At 51.7% G+C, this 21,209-nt stretch overlaps 10 protein-coding genes across 10 annotated transcripts; 7 read left to right on the top strand and 3 right to left on the bottom strand.

The window, feature by feature from the left end:
* Positions 1-1,395: 1,395 nt before the first annotated feature.
* On the bottom strand, positions 1,396-2,079 carry BO66DRAFT_391687 (uncharacterized protein). The gene has a single exon (XM_025647314.1). The coding sequence runs from the start codon at positions 2,071-2,073 to the stop codon at positions 1,516-1,518; it is 558 nt and encodes a 185-aa protein (XP_025504367.1). The 5' UTR covers positions 2,074-2,079; the 3' UTR covers positions 1,396-1,515.
* Positions 2,080-3,338: 1,259 nt separating this feature from the next.
* BO66DRAFT_82520 (uncharacterized protein) lies at positions 3,339-4,252 on the top strand. Its single transcript, XM_025653631.1, has one exon. The coding sequence runs from the start codon at positions 3,518-3,520 to the stop codon at positions 4,115-4,117; it is 600 nt and encodes a 199-aa protein (XP_025504368.1). The 5' UTR covers positions 3,339-3,517; the 3' UTR covers positions 4,118-4,252.
* Positions 4,253-4,625: 373 nt separating this feature from the next.
* BO66DRAFT_283634 (sulfotransferase family protein) lies at positions 4,626-5,214 on the top strand (the record flags this gene model as incomplete). The annotated part of the gene is made up of 2 exons (XM_025643095.1): positions 4,626-4,802; positions 4,894-5,214. Coding segments are annotated over 2 exons (498 nt in total), but the record flags the coding sequence as incomplete, so codon positions are not given.
* A 411-nt stretch (positions 5,215-5,625) lies between these two features.
* Positions 5,626-6,720, bottom strand: BO66DRAFT_438172 (RTA1 domain-containing protein; the record flags this gene model as incomplete). The annotated part of the gene is made up of 3 exons (XM_025651041.1): positions 5,626-5,924; positions 5,982-6,376; positions 6,449-6,720. The coding sequence occupies 3 exons, from the start codon at positions 6,718-6,720 to the stop codon at positions 5,626-5,628; spliced, it is 966 nt and encodes a 321-aa protein (XP_025504370.1).
* Positions 6,721-6,855: 135 nt separating this feature from the next.
* Positions 6,856-7,165, top strand: BO66DRAFT_438173 (uncharacterized protein; the record flags this gene model as incomplete). The annotated part of the gene is made up of 2 exons (XM_025651042.1): positions 6,856-6,861; positions 6,995-7,165. 2 exons carry the CDS (start codon positions 6,856-6,858, stop codon positions 7,163-7,165), a joined length of 177 nt encoding a protein of 58 aa, XP_025504371.1.
* Positions 7,151-8,407, top strand: BO66DRAFT_391689 (glycosyltransferase family 32 protein). Its single transcript, XM_025647315.1, has one exon. The coding sequence runs from the start codon at positions 7,285-7,287 to the stop codon at positions 8,368-8,370; it is 1,086 nt and encodes a 361-aa protein (XP_025504372.1). The 5' UTR covers positions 7,151-7,284; the 3' UTR covers positions 8,371-8,407.
* A 505-nt stretch (positions 8,408-8,912) lies between these two features.
* BO66DRAFT_428603 (Zn(II)2Cys6 transcription factor) lies at positions 8,913-10,955 on the bottom strand (the record flags this gene model as incomplete). The annotated part of the gene is made up of 5 exons (XM_025650415.1): positions 8,913-9,617; positions 9,679-9,953; positions 10,023-10,226; positions 10,278-10,781; positions 10,840-10,955. 5 exons carry the CDS (start codon positions 10,953-10,955, stop codon positions 8,953-8,955), a joined length of 1,764 nt encoding a protein of 587 aa, XP_025504373.1. The 3' UTR covers positions 8,913-8,952.
* Positions 10,956-13,077: 2,122 nt separating this feature from the next.
* On the top strand, positions 13,078-13,739 carry BO66DRAFT_428604 (uncharacterized protein; the record flags this gene model as incomplete). Its single annotated transcript, XM_025650416.1, has 2 exons — positions 13,078-13,090; positions 13,163-13,739. The coding sequence occupies exon 2, from the start codon at positions 13,194-13,196 to the stop codon at positions 13,737-13,739; it is 546 nt and encodes a 181-aa protein (XP_025504374.1). The 5' UTR covers positions 13,078-13,090; positions 13,163-13,193.
* A 3,750-nt stretch (positions 13,740-17,489) lies between these two features.
* Positions 17,490-18,680, top strand: BO66DRAFT_411203 (isopenicillin N synthase family dioxygenase; the record flags this gene model as incomplete). Its single annotated transcript, XM_025649278.1, has 3 exons — positions 17,490-17,651; positions 17,734-17,898; positions 17,988-18,680. 3 exons carry the CDS (start codon positions 17,490-17,492, stop codon positions 18,678-18,680), a joined length of 1,020 nt encoding a protein of 339 aa, XP_025504375.1.
* Positions 18,681-19,276: 596 nt separating this feature from the next.
* Positions 19,277-21,208, top strand: BO66DRAFT_450931 (uncharacterized protein; the record flags this gene model as incomplete). Its single annotated transcript, XM_025651842.1, has 5 exons — positions 19,277-19,326; positions 19,446-19,543; positions 19,600-19,751; positions 19,803-20,190; positions 20,249-21,208. The coding sequence occupies 5 exons, from the start codon at positions 19,277-19,279 to the stop codon at positions 21,169-21,171; spliced, it is 1,611 nt and encodes a 536-aa protein (XP_025504376.1). The 3' UTR covers positions 21,172-21,208.
* Between the last annotated feature and the right edge of the window lies 1 nt (position 21,209).

Consider the following 21,209-nt stretch of genomic DNA (forward strand, 5'->3'; position numbering starts at 1 on the left):
GAATAACAGGTTCGGAAACGCATGTAAGGCCAAGGACGGCAAGATGGGAAGTTGAACCTTAGGGGGGGCGCTTCAAATTATAAATTTCGAGGCGAATTTAGACCGAAGGAATAAGCCGGGATGATGTGAAGCCAGGGCTGTGGGGTTTCATCCTGTTGGTTGAGAGGGTTTGGTCAAAGCGTGACGGGTGATTGCATTTGGGGGCCGTCATATATCTTAGTAGGCGCCGCTCTGCCGCTCTCCACCCAATAATAGGCCCAGTACCATTGCTCTAGCTTGAAGGGGGGTTGTACTCCGTAAGCAGTGTTTCTCTAGGCGGATTCGTCCTTGACCCTCGATCTTGGTACGAGGGATATCAGCATGTCAACTACCCGGAATAGCGTTTATGATGCATACGCCGTGTGGCCCACTACAAATCTCGGTCCTCTCACGACGACCTTCACACCAACACCCCGATGTTTTCAGCCCATTCACAGTGGCTCAAGGATTTCAGATTCCCACCCATATGCATACGTGTATGGCAAGCACTGCACCACCGCAATGTACGGGGACGCTCTCGCTCTGTTGATTCAAGAGGACCCAAGTTGCCTTCCATCTGCTATACCGCCGGGGACTCCATCTCCATTCACGACAGCCTGCCAAATGACTCGAGGGATGGAGCTTAGCTCGGACCTCGCAGACCCGACGATGTGGGAAATGTGGAAGGTCTTGCAGTTTGGGGAGACGGCATACAAGTGCTGCCCCAGGTTGGTAGTAGGCTTCAACCGCCATGTCACCCATCACTGCCCGCCACGCCTTGCTGATACACACGACTCAGTGGATACGTTTGTGCGATGGGACCTACTGGGTGCAGCAAATCACCGGGCGGGCCGACAACAACATCCGGGCCGTACATCACTTACCCTGACCATGACTCTTGTGAGTTCACGACATCAACTGGCATTTTATCAATTACCGACTACCAGCCCGGCTTACTTCTCGTAACGAGCCCAGCCCATCCAGAACAGACGAACGGACCGTACCCGTTGGGGCACAGATAGTTATCGTCATCTGTGCGCCAATAGCTGTAATTGCACTGGCGCTGGCAGGCTGTGTACTGGACCAGGTTGGTCGTGCAACCTCGCGCAACTAGCTGCATATAGCCTAGCATGCCCACTACTGCAACCACGTGAAAGCGAACAAAATCGGGAAATTTTCATTTTCGTATTGGCGGCTAACGCGGGCTAAAATGCGCAAGATAGGATGTGCTGGCACTACCAAGATCTGCGCCAAGACTTTATGCAAGAGGGTGTGGTTCCCTAGAATCTAGGCACCAATCTAGGCGCCCAGGTCTATGAGCAGCCTGTTGCCTAGACCGACCCGGATATACTTATACATGACCAGCCAGCCATGTTGTGATGTTATGACAGAACAAACGCCAACACTATGGAAGATTTACCCTGTGAAGTGCTCATATCTATTGGGGAGTATTCTCGACATGAAGAAGATTCCGCAGAAACCTTAAGCGCCCTGAGCTTATGTTCTCGGAAATTCCACAGCTTCGGAAGCCACTCTCAGGGGACTTATCAGATCATCATCCAGCCAACCCGCACACAATGTGATTTGTTCGAGCTGACAAAAGAGATCCCTGTGCTGCACCAACCCTTGAAGCATGACCAGCAAATCCGGAAGATCCTCGCCCATAATATCCTTCACAGTGAGGCGTTTCAGGCAGACAGGAAGCATCTCGACTAAAAATCGCGGTATATCCTGGACTGCGATGTCGGAAGATCGCCCTGTGAGGTGTGCATGCCGGATGACCAGGTCCTGGAGCATAGTAAAATTCGTGAATGCGCCAAACGGCTTCTCTTTCTCGTCTTGGTAATCAGTAACTGCCCGATCAAAATACTCATCCACTTCCAGACGCAGGGTCTTCAGCGTCTGTCGAGAGAGAAGAAGAGCTTTCCGGAATTGCGATGCATCGAAATCAGTCCACATATCGTCGTCACGGTGAACGGAGAGTTGGAACGCAACGTGCTCGAGACCGGGGCTCGCCACAAGCCAGCGGAGGATCGTGTGGGAAGAGTAGACCATCTGAATAGCAATTTCTTTCACGCTGCGTGCTTTCCGGTAAATGGGAAGCGGCAAGTTCCTAATCCCTCCATCCTCCCTGATGTAGCTGCCACTTATCCGGCGAACGGCGGGGAAATAGAAAAAGGGCGCTAGGAAGGATTCGTAGATATAAGAATCGCGCCAGGCGCAGTTCGCGCGAACTTCGTGGAGATGGGGGAATGGAAGCCTTGCGGGGTTGTGAAAAGGAGGCTGGTGCTGCGCAGCCTTGAGAAGAATCGGTGAGACAAGATAGGAAGAATGCTCGTGCGTGAACTCTATGGTGCGTAGATTGGCCAGGGGAATGAGCAGAAGCGCAATCCATGCCTGCTGGCACATTCCGTGCAAGTGCTTCCTAAATTGCCGTTGGAGACCTCGTTCTTCTGGGCTCTCAAAAATCGTCGCGAGGGCACGGTCAATGAAATGAGCCACATTATCCTCTAGTGGGTCGAATTCGTCGCTAGAGGATTCGTACTCTGGCTCGTATTGTCTCATGAAGTTCGAGCCACATTGATAACATTCCGATCCCGACCAGCAAAGTTCTAGATGACGCACCTGGCTCGCGATTAGGGGATCTTCCCAGAGCTGGACCACCAAGTGAACATCACGGATAGAAAAGCCATTACACCCAACTTGGAGGTGGGAATAAAGTAATGGTCGGAAAATCGCATGGGAATTAGCCTGAGTGTGTTGGACGATGATGACTACTCCTACGACTGAAGTCATCGCAAGGAGAAGGACTCTGCGTCGTTCCATGTCATAGGTGCCGGATCTTAATTTTAATGTTGTTCGCCTCTCCTTGTGTCTATGCTTCAATTCAGGCTTAAGCATCTGTGCACGGGAACGCTTTCAATCTCTAACACCCATGTCTTAAGTTTCATTTTTGATACTGATAGCCGGGTTTCCCTTTGACATGACACTTCATGCTGAGTTGCAGAGTGCGAGAAAACGACCCCTCACGTCGCCAAACCCTCCCCATATCAGAATGCGCGGCAGAGCTCTCCCTCGTCCGACTCCTCCCTGGCCTCGCTACCGACACAACGACGACACCAGAGAAGTCCAGCTGAATCATACCTGCTCTTGATCGCTTGGAGCCGGGGGTAATGGTTACCGAAGAGTGACGACTGCCACTCGGGCTCCAATGGGTTCGCCTTTTGTCCACCCAAACCGGTCAGCTACTCCAACAACAATGCAAACATTAATCGTCAGCCCCAAGATTGCCGCCATTCTAGGTGCTGATGTCCAGGATGAAGAAAATATACGCTGCCCTAGCAAAGCATAGTGCCATTTCTGTCGGCGGCACGAACCCGGTCAGACCCGGGAGAAATCGACGCACCGATGGGATATTGCTGCTAATATCACATGGACTGTTGGCGTCGTCGGATGGGCTACTGGCGGCGGGCATGGCCTGGCGACCAGACAGTACGGTATGGGTGCGGACAACATTATCAAAGCCGAGATGATCACCCCACAGAGAGACCAAGTCACTGTCAATGCGTGCCAGAACCAGGACCTCTTTTGGGCGATTCGTGGAGGAGGTGGCGGGACCTTTGGGGTCACTCTCTCAGTCACCATGAACGCTCATCAATCTTTCCATCGCTCCCAAGAACGGAACCACATCGGATGCATGGTATGGACTGGTCGCAAAGAGCCACCAGTATCTGGCGCAACTCCAGGACTCCGCTCCGGGATACATGGTTACTACACCATGGGAGGCTCCCCGCCCGCAATGAACGGCTCCCTCCTTCTCTACAACGCTCAGAATGGAACGGCTGAGAGACTGCTCAGTCCGATTCAGGATTTCCTGCGCGCTCATGATGATTCTGTGGAATCGACGGTGAAGTCTTTGATGACTGCGCCATGTTATGACATTGTTCAGACCATGCCAGCGATCGAATCTGCGGGGACGACTCAAGGCGCTAAAGCCTCGAGGCTCATCCCACGGCGGGCTGTCATTGAAAACGTTGGGATTTTTGCTAGGACTTTGAAAGACCTCATGCCTAGTGATGACTCTTCGAAGGTAAGCTAACCGTGCTGTACTCCCCGTGCGACCACAATCCTCCCCCCCTGCTACCTCCTTCCCCTCACTTGGACGGCGTCTCGTACTAAGATATATACCAGGGCATAGCCACTCCCTCAATATTGGTCACCATGAATGGCAGACAGGTCCCGTAGATAACGTCTTAAACCCGGCGTGGAGAGACTCCGTCGTCCATCTCATAGTCTCGCAAAGCTGGGACGAGTCCCTTCCCTCAGATCTCGCCGAGCAGGCTATCCATAACATGACCTATGACAGGGGCTATTTGCCCTTCGCCAGCTGGCCCCTGACTCGGGCATTTATCTCAATGAGGTATGGTTGTGTGCTGTTCAGTTTCAAACATTTGTGACAGTCCCAAGAATGTCTTCTCGTCTCATTGATCAAATCCCGGCGCCTAAGACACCTCCCAAGATGAAGGTCCTCCTCCTCGGAATGCCACGCACCGGAACGATCTGTAAGCCAATAGCTCTCAATTTCAGTGCCCCCCCTCGACGGGTCCAATGTCTCGTGCAACATTCGGGGGACCCTGGTCGCGGCTGACCTGATCAAGGCCTACCCCGAAGCCAAGGTGGTGGTCAGCACCCGCGAGGTGGATCGGTGGCTGCGCTCCATGCGGCAGTCGGTGGATTCTGCAGTTTCCTGGAAATCGTTTGACTGGTTGGCCCCTTGGGATCCGGTACGTTCCACCCCCCAAACTAGACTCTGGTGGGGGTAACCCTAATCGAGATTTGGAAAAAGATTTCTGTATTGACAATCAAACAACATAGTATGTGATCGGGCGATGGTGGAAATACCACAAATTCCAGCACGGGCTACGACCCCTGATTGCTCCACAAGGGGAGCGCCAGGCATACCTGGATTATTACGCCTGGATCCAACACGCGGTGCCGGCTGAGCGGCTGTTGATGTTCAACCCGCGCGATGGGTGGGGGCCGCTGTGCGAGTTTCTGGGGGTCCCCGTACCCGATGTGCCCTTCCCCCATGTCAATAACACCGAGCAATTTCTGGCAGGTCGACGGCGGCGCTGGTGGCGCACAGTGGGGTTCATGCTCGCCAAGTTGTCGACCCCGGTTCTGGCGGTGGTGGCCGCCGCGTCGTGGAGTTGGGGGCCGGAGGGCGACGTGGCTTTTGTCTCGGTGGTGAGGAGAGTGTACTAGGAGTAGATTATTCGCAGACTTGAACAAGACATAAGATAAATGGGTTGTATGGGAGAATCCCCCGGTCTGCATCGTGTCTGTCTTGTAATCCCGGATATCACACAGAGGTGCTGTTGGTAGTGCCTCAAGGGGTGGAAGGTATTCTAAAATGGGCAAACCTGTTCCGAAAACCGTCTAGACATGCATGGCAAGGTACAAAAGCAGAAAGAAAAATGACAACGGACGTGCCAGTTTAGGTCCTTAAACATGAGTACGGGGTTTGGAATGCTATACACGGGCTGACAAAGAATTCGTTCGCGGAGGGTAGAAAGCAGGGACAGGAATAAGTCACAAGTCGGATTCTCAACTCATACCCGAGTCAGCCCGCTGAGCCTTCGCCTCGTGTCCAGCATTAACCTCAATCAATTGCATCTCACTGTCTCTAGACTGACGAAAAGACCATCTGGTCTGATTCCAAAGGCCATCGAAGCAGAAGCCTGGATGGAGCACGGTCAGAGAGATAACTGCGATAGCAATCATTGCCCCCTCCAAAGTCATAAAGAGCACTTCGTTATTGGCCAACGAACTATGAAATCCCCCTTTCAGCTCGGCGACTCGGAATACCGATCGCACAAAGATGGTTACAGTGGCAAGAGCCAGCCCTAGGAAGATAGGGTAAGCACTTTGCGCAGGATCAGAATGCCAAAGGTTGTGCTTACCCGCCAGGAAGGCCTTCCATCTAATGCTATGGCGAAGACCACGCATACACGTCTCGGAACTCAGGTCATCCGGGTTCTTGTACACCCGCCACGCATAGTCGAGACAGATGGCCATGAAGAGGGCGAGAGAAGCCACCTGGCTAGCAAGCCCGGCTATCATGATGTTGATGCCATCCTGGGCGAGATCGTACTGATCGGCATCTGCGACTGAGGTAATGGCTCCGCCTGCTGCCTGTAAGATCAGCGATATCAAGTCGCAAGCCACAAAGACAATCGTGTACGTCTTTGGGCGAAGGCGAGAGATGCTCTCTCCGTAGACTTTCACGATACAGCCCAGGCAGATGTAGATGGACGCGCTGAGGAAGGCCGGGCCGATGGTGAGGCAGATCAGGTATCTGGTATTATGGTCAGAGCTAGGACAGGAAGCTGTGGGCCAGGTGCAGTTGGGCGGGAGAAGACAAACGTACTCAAGGTATGGGTTGAAGCGGAACAGGTTGGAATGCAATTGAATACGTCCGATATACCCGATAATCTCGAGGACGAGGCCGCCAAACAGCCCGGCTAAGTAGCCCCACGTCCGGTAGCGCACGGCCAGGATCAGTTGAGCGCCCAGTAGCACGGCGAATAAAGCCAAGTAGAAAGCATTGCCGGCCAATGATGGGACATAGTAAACGTAGGCCTCTGTGATGGGGCAGATTTCCAAAGTGCAATAGTCGGAAGGATCGGTTGAGTTACTCATGGTGGAGGATTAATGACAACACTGCCTGGAGGAAAGGTTAGGGCTCCAAGTGAACGATACTTAAACATAAAGTTGATAGTACAAAAGTCAGCAGGCACCAGCACTTCAAGGTGGGTGGGAGTCTTGTCCGTGTCCATGTCCGTATGTGCCTTCTGCATTTTGGTGGCTGAGTCTGTGATAATACCGTTACGGAGATCTACCATCAATCTCAAGTGGTATCGGGGTATCTCTTGGCCACCCTTGCCAAGGATTTCAGGAGACTTAGCTGCAATAGGTTCGCTCGCTTAGTGGAGATACGGACACGGACACGGACACGGACACGGACAAGGACACGGACACGGACAAGGACAAGGACAAGGACAAGGACAAGGACAAGGATAAGGACAAGGACAAGGACAAGGACAAACACAGTCTATCTGAGCCACCCATTCTCATAGCCCTCTGATCCTGTACAGTACCCTCTTTTGCCGAGCTCAGAGGTCGAGATTTGATCCTCCTCTTTTGTCTGTCTTGACCTGGAGCACCGGCGTGATGCTTCGGAGTGAGATATTGAAGCGGCAGGCCATGCAGTGCTGGTCTTTGCTTCCACCTCTTTTCTGGTCTTCCAGCCTCGAGCCCATCGTGGTTCGAGCACGTCAAGGTCCCTTCCTGACCTGTGTCGCGTTGTACCTCCTCATCTCTTGCCTGTCATGGCTGGCTCATTTCATTCAATTCAGCACAGCGCTACATCAGAGTCTTCTCGCTCCCGAGCATCTTGCTCCAGAGCCCACCCCAGCAGTCAGGCTGCAAGCAGCCGCCCTCGTCGAGCCGATTCAATGGGCTCCCCCCTCTATCAGCGACGACACAGAGAGCGCCCAAAACAGCTCCACTACAGCACAGACCATTCCGCGGATCATCCATCGAATGTGGCGACACCTCACATCGGACATTCCAGAGGAATGGAGCAATGCGACGGCCTCCTGTCGGGTCCAGAACCCCGAGTACCAGCAGTACATCTGGACCGATGAGACCGCACACCAGTTCATCGGCAGACATTTTCCGTGGTATCTCTCCACCTACACCGACCATCTTCTGCCGCTGCAGCGCGTTGATGCGCTCCGCTATTTCCTTCTCTGGCACTACGGGGGGGTCTTCTTGGATCCCGAACTGGGCTGCCGTCGTTCCCTAGAGCCTCTGCTCACGGCCAAACAAGTGCAGGCCCCTGTGCAGCTGCTTCTGCCCCAGGGCAGGGCCTACGGCGTCGGCACGGACATGATGGCCAGTGCCCCGGGCCATCCGTTCGTCATCAAACTGGCCCTGACGACCCATGACCACCACTGGCCAGGCATCCCGGCGTATGCTATGGCCTTTGCCCGGTCGGGCCCCATGGTGGCCAGCCGTGTGTTGGCCGTGTGGTTACGGTCAGTTGGTAACGCGCCGACTATCATCGCCATCGTTACTGCGGCGCTGTTTGACAACCCAGAATCAGGGAACGCGTTCTTTGTGCGTTGCGTAGGGCAGACGCCGCGTGGAGATGACGTCGCCGTGGCACAACATGTCTTCGGAAATTGGGTCGGTTGGGGTGGAGCGGGCTTGTCCCTGGCGGTCATGGCCCTAGTCATCTTTGGTCTTCATTCCAGGCCAAGGACGGTGACACATGTACTGGTGTAAACAGCTGTAAATTAAACATCTCCAAAGAGAAAGCCTGAACAGATTAGACTCCCTCCCTTCGCTTGTGGAACAAGCCCTTGATCATTAGCTATCATCTCGTTTGGGATAACTAAAAGTCTCTAACCTCTATAGGCGGGAAATGCACATACAACTATATTCACTACTGTAACCCCTGGTGAAGCTTTTTGGCTCTCGAAAGTATTACTACTAGTGGATCGAATTATGAAAGATCCCACAGCCTTAAGTTGGCAGTTTAAATATTTAGATTATAATCAGCTCTTTCTAGCGCTACTATTTAAGAAAACTTAGATTATATTGACATAGATACACAGGGTTAATGGAGTACATAGGATTTGAAGTACAGAAAAAGCTATAGGTAAAAAGCAGCCTCACCATTAGGCACTACCTTAATATATTAGATACAACATGGTTCAGAAATATAAACGGAAGATGCTTTATATATCTTACCACTGTCTAACCAGATGAGTCTATTTACCCAGTGTTTCATAAAAGCTTTATATTTCATTCAATTCAATATTGACGGGCGCGGATGACCACTAACTTACCGAACACACTTAGTATTTAAAATCCCGTGGATCCCTGCGCGATCCAATCGGCAAACATGTCGTCAAAGGCAGGGCTGGGGAACAACCCCGGCCACTGAAAATCAAAGCCCTCACGCGAAACTGCACCGTAGCCATTCACCTCTTCTTCCGGGGGGGTATGCGAGATGCTGGCACTCGACGAGGGGTCGACGGCCGCCGGCAGGCACTCGAGAGGCTGTGATCGTGACAAGCTCCGACTTTCAAACCACCACTGCGCCCGCTTGAGCCGCTTCTCGTAGTGGTAGAACACATCACGGTCGCCGCGGGCGTCCATCTGAGAAGTGATCAGCGCCTGGATCCGTATGATACACCTGCTCAGCATGTTGGAGAGGTTGAGCGCCCGGGTCAAATCCACCGTGTGAGGATGGATCAGGGGGTCCGCCGCGGCAACGACCAGCTTGCAGGCCAGGGTCACGGCGAACCCGAGCTGAACCCAGCCTGCGTTATTGAAGGCGACCTCCTGACGGAGGGGAAGAGACACATAGAATTCCAGCAGCGTGCGCGCCGCGGTCAGCCCCAGGCGGAGGGCGTCGATCTGGAAGGGCGAATCGTGCTGGTGATGCTGGGAGCGAGGCTTGTAGTCGAACAGTGTCACCTGGCAAAGGTAGAGCTCTGCCGTGTGGTACTGCATCAAAAGAAGATCTGAACCAAGTCAGTTCGGTAATCTCGAAGTTCTGGTCGCCCCCCAGCGTGGGTCACCTACGGCTGTCGGTGAGCGGGAAGGGGAGCTGGGCAAGGTATAGATCCAGCTCAGATCGACGGTCACGGTAGCACTGTTCGAGTGCATTTGCGTCATAGGGCTCTGAGGTATGCTGCGATGAGGCTACAATTATCCTTTCGGACAGGCGCTGCAGCTGGATGAGGTGCAGCAGGTGCCGATCCGAGTCGTATTCAGCGGTTGATGCCAGGAACTTGCATGACGTCTCGAGATACGGAATGAAGGAGAACGAAGAGCGTTTCTGGAGGATTTGTGAGATGCTATGAGGACATTAGCTGGCTCCCATAGCCATAAAACGGTGTGCTGCTGCTGCTGTTGCTTCCACAGACCTGGACGAAAACCAGAAGAACCCGATCACCGCCCTTCTCTCTTCTCTTCCCCACGAGATCTCCCGGTCGAGCTCCCCGTTGAAATCCACTCTGGTTCTCCAGAATCGATCCTCGGGGGCGCGGTCAAGCTGAAGGTCGGTGATGATGCTGATAGCTAGATGCAAGTACTGGGAGAATCGGCGGGGCCGCGAGTGATACTGGCACCTTCAGCCCGGTCAGAAACGATTGAAACTCCCACCATTGGGGTGTCCTCACCACGCTAAATGAACCAAAAAGCCCTGGAGCGTCTCGAACGAAACCGGGCCATCGAAGATCATGCAATTGCTGATCGCGCGCTTGACCTCAAGTTCCAGTGTCCGTTGCAGGGGCATATTGTCATACGATACCGCGGTAAGAATGGCCAGGAAGAGAAAGGGCTTGTCCCTCCGCAGCGTAGCTGCTGTCGCGTGCGGAGGGACAATGACAAACGGACAGTACGGCATCAGCGTCCTCCGATAATCCTGCAGCAGCAGGCTTGCGACCTCAATGGTCAAGAGTCCCTTGTCGATCACATCCTGGATTGGACCAGGGGTGCTAGCCGATGGGCTTTTATCTTCAATACTGGCTTCCGAGCCGGTGGCGCTGACGGACTGCGCCAGGAGGCGGTCCAGCTTGGCTTCAAGCGCGTCGATCCGGCGGTCCTTGCTATCGCTTAGACCGGGAACTGCGTTTGCTCGTCGCCCTGGGTGAAAGTGGCATGCTTTTCCCAAGCGTTCGCAGCTGGTGCGGATTAGTCTCTCGACGGGCAACTCTTGATAGTCATTGCCACGGCACCAACCGGTCGCAGCTCCCGGTGGGGACGGAGCGTATGCATCGGATCTTGGCTCGGGCACAATTTTGACAGGTCCGCAGAGAGCCGTTGGAGTAGCGGCTGGCTCGGGTATGGTCGCTCATCTTTTAGCAATGGGGTGGTCGGGTCTCCAGATGTTGGGTTCAAGGGTGAGATATATCAAGTTGGGAGATCTTGGGCGACGAGGAAGAGGCACAATTTAGTACTTAAATGCGTACAGGCGGGGGTGGAACTAGACAGGGTATATAGAAAAGTGGCTGAGCAATAATGCGAAATGCGAGAGACGCAGACCCACATCGTACAGGCTGTACGGTAATTTACTGTGCCACGTAGTACGTACGATTGGATCAGAACAAACTTACCAAATCCTAAGTCACAACTGTTTCCTATTTGTTAAAACAACTTCGGCTTTGATTCAAGGATCCTGCCGCTCGCCGAGTAAATGTAAATAGGCCAAGTTCAAAGCCCACACGCGGAATTAGCGGAGCAAGTACAGTGGGTAGTAGCTACTATTATTTAAATACGATATACTAACTAAGTCCTTTTCCTATCTTAATTTCTACCTTTATTTTGTTTCTGAATTAGTTTCATACTAGCATTCCAGTAGAGATACTACATATTCTAGTTATAGTTAAAGGCCTCTGTAAAGTTTTCCAACAAGAACTGTCTATCTCAACTAGGATAAAACTGTTAATGTCAAGCTAGATTGGTATATCTATATGCTTTTATACTGGACAATGGTTTGGTTAATTATAACTTTAACGCTAATATTCAGATTATTACTACAGCTGATGATCTTACCATAGTTCTATGTAGGGATCTTAGCTAATTGGCATTATTCCTGCAATGAATTTAGCTACGGTCTTGAACTTTGTGCTTATATTAAACAGTTATGTCTGTGCTTGCTGTTGAAATATGCTGGTATAGCTATAATTCTATACTACAAGATTCGAATGTGTTCGTTATAGTTGTTGTACTGGCCGATGTTGTTAATGTGACAGTAGAGAGAGGCTGATATCAGTAGAGCTTAAATGTATTAAGATTCCGCTTTGGCGCATGTCTATATTACTTAAGTTACAAACTCTGCAAGAGAACAATAATACGAGACCAAACCGCGTACCACTATGGCAATGTACCCACCTGACCTGCTTGCATGGTTCCACTGTATCAGGGTCCTCCGTTTAGATAATTTGATCTACGCTACACCAGATTGCTATATCTAATGACTCATGTAAGGTGAGTCTGGACGCCCCTGTTCGTTCTTCCCGTTGATGTTTAGCGTAATATGTCTTGTTTGTCTACAGACGCGGACATCTCACATGAGATATTGAGCTAAAGATGTGAACAATTCTTGATGAGTCACTATTGTCACGTAGCGACTTCCATACCCCAGATTCTCTGGCTCGGTCAGCGGGTGCCCAATTTAGTCAAGTATGGCCAAGATAGATAGGGTTTAGATCGAACCTTTCGACGCTCTGCAAAGTCTGAATAGAATCCTAACCAGATATTGCGTGACCGACAGTCATCCGCCTTTCCTGTGTCAGGATTGAGGTCGCAGGTTGGTTGGTGGTCGCGAAACCTCCTAGCATCTGATGCTATCCAGGGCTATATCTTGAATCGTGTGAGTGACTGGCTTTCATATACTATGCATCGCATCAAATGAATCACAGCGGAGGGCAAAAGACCCACACACCTTCGGAATGGGCCAATGGGAGAAATGTACCAGCTTCGCGTCCATCAGGACCCTTTTTGGATCCCACTGCGATTGTGTGTCTTGGACCGAATCTCCCCGGTCAGTAATGCATAGGTTCTGTGTGGCAGGACCAGCGCGCTGTTCTTGTAGAGCTTGTTCACGATCTGCATCTCATATTCCGATTGGCCAGCCTGCGAGACCGCTTTCATGATCCGGCCAAATTCACGATCAGAGGGCCGAACCAGAAATAGGAGTGAGGTGAGAAATTGTTCTTTCTGGTCCAGCCAGTATGCCCTCGGCATTGCAAGGGGACATGGAGGCGACAAGAACAACTCATCCTAAGTGCTAGGCATGTTTCAGCGGGGCATGAACCCGGGTGGTAGCGATCTACCTGGAGCAGTGTTGTGGTGCACCCCACCCCGCCTTCGGTCGGGTCCCCGAAGTTCCAGACTTCCAGCACCTCCAGGCTTACACTTTAGTTAACCACATCCCCCCGTTACCCCGGATCCTTCCCCACAACACTCAACTCCATCCAATAATCAACAGGTGAGATCCATGCTATGTCCTGCAAAGATGGAGGATTATATCTAATCCACGATTTCTTTTTCACTTGACTAGAAATCCAGTTCCTCCCTTGCCGAAAATCACGATGGCAGAAACCGGAGGACGCGTCAACAATCGCAAGAAGAAAAAGGAGGAAATCCCACCCCGCCCTCGCTGCTGGGACTGGATGGTGGTGTCCGGCACAAACCACTACGCCAAGAATCGCGCGTCCTTCAAGTCGTACCGCCCGGTGAATCGCATGGTTCCAATCGGACCGTTCCAGGGGGTGGAGGTATACATCGCCGGAGTCGGCACGGTGGAGCTGAGCGTGCGTGCTAGCCCGGAGGAAGGCTCCCCCACCCGCACTCTGGTCTTGGACAATGTCATGCATATTCCGGTCGCCAAATGCAATGGCTTCTGTTGGGGGCAGTATCACACGACCCATAACGGAACAGTCAGCTTTGGTTCGACTTTCAAGGGCACTGACGGACAAGGCGCTGCTCTTTGGTTTGGGCAGCCGTTCTGTGGACTCCAGAAGCTGGCTCTCGCGGGAAATCCGCAGGGAGAATCCTATCTCAATCCCGACGAGGCCCACGCGCTCAGCCTCTATATTGACGAGCAGGATCTCCGGAACATTTTGCCGTCAGGTTAGCTTCTTTGCCCCTGCGTACGCCACCGTTTTTGGTTATGGACAGTGTGTTGGAATCAGGCTGATCTGGACCTTCGCTCAGACGTCTAGGGAATCGAAGCAATGCTGCTCCTGCTGTGCGTATTTGTATCAACATCACCCACGGGCTACCGATCGGAGGCGCTATGGATGGGGACAGATCTTCCAATGGAATGAAATACCGGAAATTAGAGGGTCACTGCTCGCCTCCGTGCTCATCTCTACAGCAACCTCTACCTCATATTGATCCTAGCTACTAGTCTATCTCCATTGAAGAGTAGACAAATGAATACATGACTAGGTTCATACGAGATCATTCCAGGAACAGTAGTACAGAAACGTATTTTTAAACCCTGCTTCGATGAATGTGTCGCTCACATCGCGAAGTAATTTTATCTTCAGAGAATGAAACTACTCGCTGGTAAAAAGACTCGGCATCTTCCAACCTGCCTCCTAGATCCCTGCCAAATTGAAAATATCCTGTCTTCCACGTCACGCCCTTGTTTGTCCGCTTGGCTGCCAGGAATACCATTTGCGACAATGCTTTTGGCACCGGATCTATAGATCCTCTATGTAGATCTAAATGAGCATGCGTAGCTAAGATAGAGCACTGGCCTGATTACGATACTGCACTCGGTGGTCGGGATACCGAATGGTGGGAACTTTGGGTTTTAGACTCGGGAGCGCCCGGAGGGGGAGGGGGAGGAGGCAGGCTATGCAGAGGCAAGATGACATAGCTAGCTAGACAATTGGTAAAAGGATTGTATTGAGATTTTACAGTGTTTGTGACACAACAGTCTATTAGAACGAGAGTGTCTCAGCAGGAGACATCGCTTGCTAAACCCGCCCAAGCAGACTGATACGATCAACCCGACACCCCGACATCAGGTACGCAATGTGGACCAACGCGATGGGCTTGGAAGTAAGGGGCAACCTTGTAAAACTTAGATCCATAGCTTGATTACACATTTCCATCAGTTTCAGCAGGCGCAAAGCAAGACATCTTTCCTCGTGTCCCCAACACAATCTTCCTTCCTCTGATTCCGTGCCACTGCTGGGTGGGGTGTCCCCGGACTCAAGGTCTCGGAGGGGCCGAGACCATGGTCTTAAAAGCCTCGTCAATACCGAATGGTGTTTCTGCCTTGTGACGAATCATACCACAGTGGTGCATCAGTTTGGTTATGCAGGCCAATTTCTGTGTGGACTGTGTGAACGGATGTGTACCGGTGATTGTGGAGAGATGTATCAGCCTTCGCACAGAGATACTTCTATGTTGGTACGGACTCACTGTGGCTTGGAGCGGGCTTTCACCCGCAGACAACGATTACAGCAGGCCCAATCGACGACGAAAAGGTCTGAAGTCGGGAGGGGAGATGATCGAACAACAAGAATTGTCCAGGGGAAGCCTTCCTTGGTGACTGCAATCACCAGTGCAACGGCTGACGCAACCAGTAGAAGGGAGGTTCATATCGGCTTGTTGAAATTTAAATTTCGAGTTATCAAGGGGCTTGAACATGCAGCCATTCACTTGGCTTCGAAAAAAGTGAGTCGATTTCTGGAATGGGAGAGTCTTCGAAATGACGATGCTTTTGACAAGGCAATGGGGTGGAAAGAACCGGGGTCCGAGTTTCAAATGAGGCTCACCTTCGCGTGCGATCCTATAGGGAAGGAACAAACGGATTCAACCTCGAACACAAATAGCTTGGGGAATCCGCTCTTTCACTTGGACCCTTTTTCTGTCGAACCATACACTGACAGAGACACGGCTGCATTGATGTATTGATTGCCATCAACTTTTGTCCTGTCAGAAGGCCATTGGCGTCTCCCGCAAGATCGGCCTTTTCCGAGGGCCAACTTGTTGTGCTTAGAACAGGTCGGTCTCGCGGTATAGTACTTTAAGAGTGTTGTCACTTCAGCCTTGTCGATTATCATTGCCCCCAAAGATGATTACATGATGGTTGAATGAATCTGACGTTCTGTCTGTCTGACGTTCTGTCTGCAAAGCTGATTTATGGCTCGTGAATCAGTGCACTGGTCTCTTCGCAGTCAATTTATCATGAAGGTGGTCGCGCGTATAATTCCCACTTGCATTATGAGGTAGAAAGATATTTGAGTATCTTCCATGGTTCGCGTATGAAGCAGATTCCTCTCTGTATTTTGACTTAATAAAATGGTAGTTATAGTATCGCCTGACTCATCTCAAGTGCGCATCGTCTCATGAGAAGGAGCGTCCTATGTCATGGAGACGAAGCAAGTGCCTAGTTAAAGGGCTGGATAAGCATGGTGAAAGCTGATAAGAAGTCGAGTAGATTCCTCGCGGCTCCATGATTGACGGACGAGCACGGGTAAAGGTTGATGTGGAAATATTGTTATTAGGATGAGATTATAAGTGCCATAGTATGCAAGCATTCGAGAAGCACGCTAAGAGCACGATAGCGGTACCATGAAACCGTTTGAGCTGTGGAGCCTTTGCCGGGGTTGATAAGAGGCTGGTCTTTGGAGGGTGCAGATGTCTCAGCACCTTCGCTTTCTCTACTTAGGGTAGCAAGACGACCTCCCAGCGAGCATGGATCGCTCCGTGGTCACTGCCTTGTCAGAGTCGTTTCCTTATGTCCCGTCGATCTAGCCTGGGTTCCGAAGTCAAGTGGTGGTCGCGAATGGCAAGATTCTACATACGAGGCCTATCAACGCAAGTTTTTCCGGGCGCGACAACGACTTTACTCATAATAGCCCGGAAAGATCTCTCGACAACTTGTGAATGATTTCAGGCGTGTCCTCGCTTCGGGACAAGGCCTACATAGCTAGCTGTACCAACGGGGCTTAAATAGGTGATTGGTATTGAACTGGGTTAAACCGTAGGGAGTAGGCTGAGAGATGATACAAGCCAACTCGGGGTCACGGCATTTAGGTTGAAACAACAAGAGGAACTAGTTTGAGGACTTCGGAACCTGGGAGCAAATGTTCGAGGAACGAATATGTGAACGTGTGATGGACGCCAGCATCAAGCATGTATGACTCGTTCTTCCAACCCCGAAACAGCCATTTCCAAGCCAGAAATACATAATCAAGGAAGCACAGGGGCAATCAACTTTAATCTAGTAAGCTTATCTCCCAATCCTCCTGCTATGGCACAATGTCCTATGAGATCCTTCGATTAGGGTTCAGATGATAAGGTTCCAGTGGCGCTTGTCCAAAACAGGCTTAGCCTGGCCAGACCAGTGGGGGCTTCCTCCAACTTGCAGCCACCATTCTGTCACACTGTGAAGAGCCACAAAAACAGCTCTTGAAGCTCATCCTCAGGACAGAATCTATCCCAGTCAATTGGAAAAATCGGTCCGCGGAAAGTGGTCCACCGCCCAAACCAATAAGATCCCAGGATCACATGCGGGAAGCAACCCGTGAAGCAAACAGACCCGAAGCGAGCGAATGGAGGCACCGGATCAGGAAAAAGCAATATAATCTCAACAGTTTTGCAAACAAAACATCCCATGACCTCATCAAGAATCACTCATGTTTGGCCGTCGGTCGAGAAAAGTTGGGGGGTGCTGGTATGACCTATAAGTCGGTGTTGTGATACTGCTCCACCGAAGCATACATATCATGTTGACCAGTCACCCGCCGGGAGATACACAAAGCCCTACATAAACCGCGTCTCTTCTCGAACCAGTCGCTTTTCCAATTCTACCGTTCCCGGGTACACGCATCACGGTTTTTGAGTTCAAGTTAAACGCCGTCATGCCTATCAAATCTTTAGACTTCCGGCTGTATTGCAGCGACAACGCGCAGGAGCGGCAACGATTCAGTGAGGACTTATGTGAGACGCTTTCGGTGTACGGGTTTGCCAAGATTCGGAACTCGTCCCTTCCCCGGGAGACGATTGACCGATTATTTGAATTTGTGAGTTTTGGGTTGCATTGTAGCAACAAACAGCACGGCAGAAACGAAAACGCTGACTTGGAACGAATGCACTCAACGAAAGAATAAACGCTTTTTCGACCTGCCCAACTCAAGTAAAGCCAAGGCGGCACATCCAGAAGCCCCGAATCCTCATCGCGGATGGAGCGCAGTGGGGAAAGAGACCTTGAAGGGTACGAGGGACGATGAGCAAGGGAAGAAGCTGAACGATGGCTACCAGGAGTATCGAGTATGAGTCCCTTCAATCAGTTGGAGTTCCCTTTCTAATAGCCCAATCAAACGCATTATATCATGGTTGACTCAACTCAAACAAAATAGGAATCCTTCGACCAAGGCGCCGCCAGCGACACCCTCTTCCCCAACCGCTGGCCGGATGAGACAGATCTCCCAGGCTTCCGCGCGTTCATGGAGGACGCCTACAACCGCTTCGACAAGCTGCACACCCACCTTCTGCGCGCGATCACAGCCGGGCTCGGCTTGTCGATCGAAGACCACTATCTCCTCAGCAAGCACCAGTGCAACACCAGCGAGCTGCGCCTGCTGCACTACCCGGCCATCCCGCGCCGCACGATGCGCGCCGGCGGCGGCATGCGCATCGGCGAGCACTCCGATTTCGGCTCCCTAACGTTGCTCCTTCAGGATTCTGTGGGCGGTCTGCAGGTTGAGGATCAGCGCGACGGGACACTGGGGCAGTTTATCCCCATTGAATCGGAGAATGTCTACGAGGTGATCGTCAACGTTGGGGACTGTCTGCAGCGGTGGACGAATAGGGCGCTGCGATCGGCCAACCACCGCGTCACCTTGCCAGAGGCAAAGGGTGCAGCTGAGGAGGACGATGAGAGTGCGATGCTACCCCGACGGTACTCGGTGGCGTACTTCGGGAAACCCGATCGCCATGTGCTGGTGGATACGCTGCCTGAGTTTGTGCGGCCTGGGGCCATCCCGGAGTACACGGATGGCTTGACCACGTTGGAGTATAATCAGCTCAAGCTGGCGAGAACCTATGGGTGAGCTATCAGGCGAAATGGTATGATCGTTTGTGCGGTCAGGCCTGGGCGGTGTATGTTGTTGGATGCCACTGGCATAATGAAAGGAATCTGCTCAAGATATTAAGGCTTATAGATGATGCGGTGACTGTATATTGGAGAAAGTATGGCCTGGAATGAAAGGAAGTAAAGGGGGTATTGAGAGTTGATGCACAATTAAAAACGTACGTATCTTATAGGTATACATCAATCCGTGGGAACAGATCAGTGCACCGGAGCGCTTTTGTGAGACGAGCGGTTGCCCGAGCAACGGAGCCCACAGGCAAGCAGTCAAGGGTGTGACAATGTGGCAGATGATTTCCGCATTTCTTATCAATCGTCTCTACTTCCAGCCCAACATTCGAGGAGAGAGTTGTTTCCCAGAAGAGCTGAGAAACGGCATGTATCATTCTTTACGGCTGCTCCCAAGTCGCACTATCCTGGGTCTCAATTCAAAAGCCTCATTCCGGCAGTCACGAATCGCAAGATTCTTCTCGATACATTGTTCGGCTGGACTGCGGTCGGACTCAAGACTACCAAAATTATTCATCGAAAGGGCAAACGGAATACGTATAGTCCCCCATGGAAGAGGCAGAATTTCAACTACATATCCGGGTGGCTGACATAGGGGGGTTAGATGAGAGCATCCCGGAAGAGGATCTGTATCGATACACCAGACACTGATGGCTGTAAGAGATAAGAGAGTACCACCTCAAGATGTAGATTGTCACTTACCACTAAAATATTCCAGTTGCAATGAACAGCGCGAGCTCTCAAAGCGATACCTGAAGCTCAATTTGAGGCAGCTCATTGACATTGCCGTCAATGTCAGCAATGGCGCTCGGCACTGTTAGTTCTACCCAGACAGTCGTTGTCAAGTAAAGCTTATTCATCATTTTTCCCAGGCACCAAGATCATCAAACTTTTAGAGGGCCTACATAACAAAGCATTTCTATTGATGATGGACAATGGAGCCGAAGTCGTGGCCAAGCTCCCGAACCCTAACGCAGGACCAGCCCAATCCACCACCGCCTCAGAAGTAGCCACACGCCAGCTGGTAAGACGCGCATCCCTCTATCTTTCTGGCAAGCATAGCTTATCCGCACAGTTACGTGACTACTTCAACATACCAACTCCACGGATCCTCGCATGGTCTTCCAATGCAGCCAACACTCCTGTTGAGGCAGAGTATATCATTGAGGAGAAGGCCGCTGGAGTGCGACTGGGCTCTGTCTGGAGCCAATGGCCACGAGGGACAAAGCTCAAACTGATCGAGCAAGTAGTGGATCTAGAGAATAAGCTGACCACCACGACCTTTCCTAAGCACGGTTGTATCTATTTTAAGGAGGATCTCCGTTCACTCACGGGACGGATGGAAGAGCCGAATGATGACTCAAGTGCCGACGAAGTGCTACAGCGCTTTGCCATTGGCCCCCTCACTTCGCCCGAGCTGTGGAATGGCACTAGAAGTGACATGGAGTTAGACCGTGGGCCGTGTCAGTGGACCAAACTGCACTTCCTTTTCAAAACACCGGCTAACAGTCTTACGTACAGGGCTTAACTCATCTGAGTACACCCAAGCATTAGGCCGCAACGAGAGTCTATGGATCAAGAAGCATGCGCGCCCGCGGATGAATTACTATCGATCTGCATCGGATCCCGAGCTTCCAGAGGACGGCCTTCACCTTCTCGACCAGTACATGAAAGTCGCTCCGTTCCTGGTCCCTTCCTCCACCGATGGGGCTGCCAGCTCTAACGTCCTCTGGCATCCCGATCTTCACCTGGACAATGTATTTGTGGACCCGCTCACGCACACCATTACCGATATTATAGACTGGCAGTCAGCATGCGTGGCTCCTCTGTTCTACCAGTCTCATGTCCCAAGGATGTTCCGACATCATGGACCCGTCCAAGAAGGCTGGGCTGTCCCCGAACGCCCCGAGAACTTTGACAGTCTCAGTGCGGAGGGCCAGGAGAAAATAGCTAGTGATCATGAGAGCCAAATTGTTCACAAATACTACGAGGCGCTGGTGTACAAGCGCGCCCCGCGTCACTGGGCTGTCCTTCAGCAGAAAACGATTCCGATCGTCCGAAAACCCGCCTGGCTGGTGACTGGAGTGTGGGAGAATAGAGACCTGTTCTTTTTGCGCCAATCGCTCCTTTCGCTGGTCAACCTCTGGGAGGATCTCTTCGCGGACAGCCCGTCACCTTGTCCGATCACGTTCACACAGAAGGAGATCGATCTTCATGCGGAAGAGGAGACCAACGTGGACGGCATTGGACAGGTTCTTACTTTGTTTCGAGATCAAGGGATGCTTCCCGTCGATGGCATGGTCGATCCCAAGGACTATGCAACCGCTGTGGGAAATAGTCGCAGGTTCAAGCAAGTCTTTCTGGGAACGGCTGAGAATGAGAAGGAGAGGGCGTTGTACTCCAAGCTTTGGCCTTATCAAGACCCCGAAGACTCGGTAGTCTAATGCCGAGCAGGGATGGGGATTCGAATCCACGTGCTATA

Source organism: Aspergillus aculeatinus (assembly GCF_003184765.1).
Source record: "Aspergillus aculeatinus CBS 121060 unplaced genomic scaffold BO66scaffold_22, whole genome shotgun sequence".
In the NCBI taxonomy this organism is placed as follows: domain Eukaryota; kingdom Fungi; phylum Ascomycota; class Eurotiomycetes; order Eurotiales; family Aspergillaceae; genus Aspergillus; species Aspergillus aculeatinus.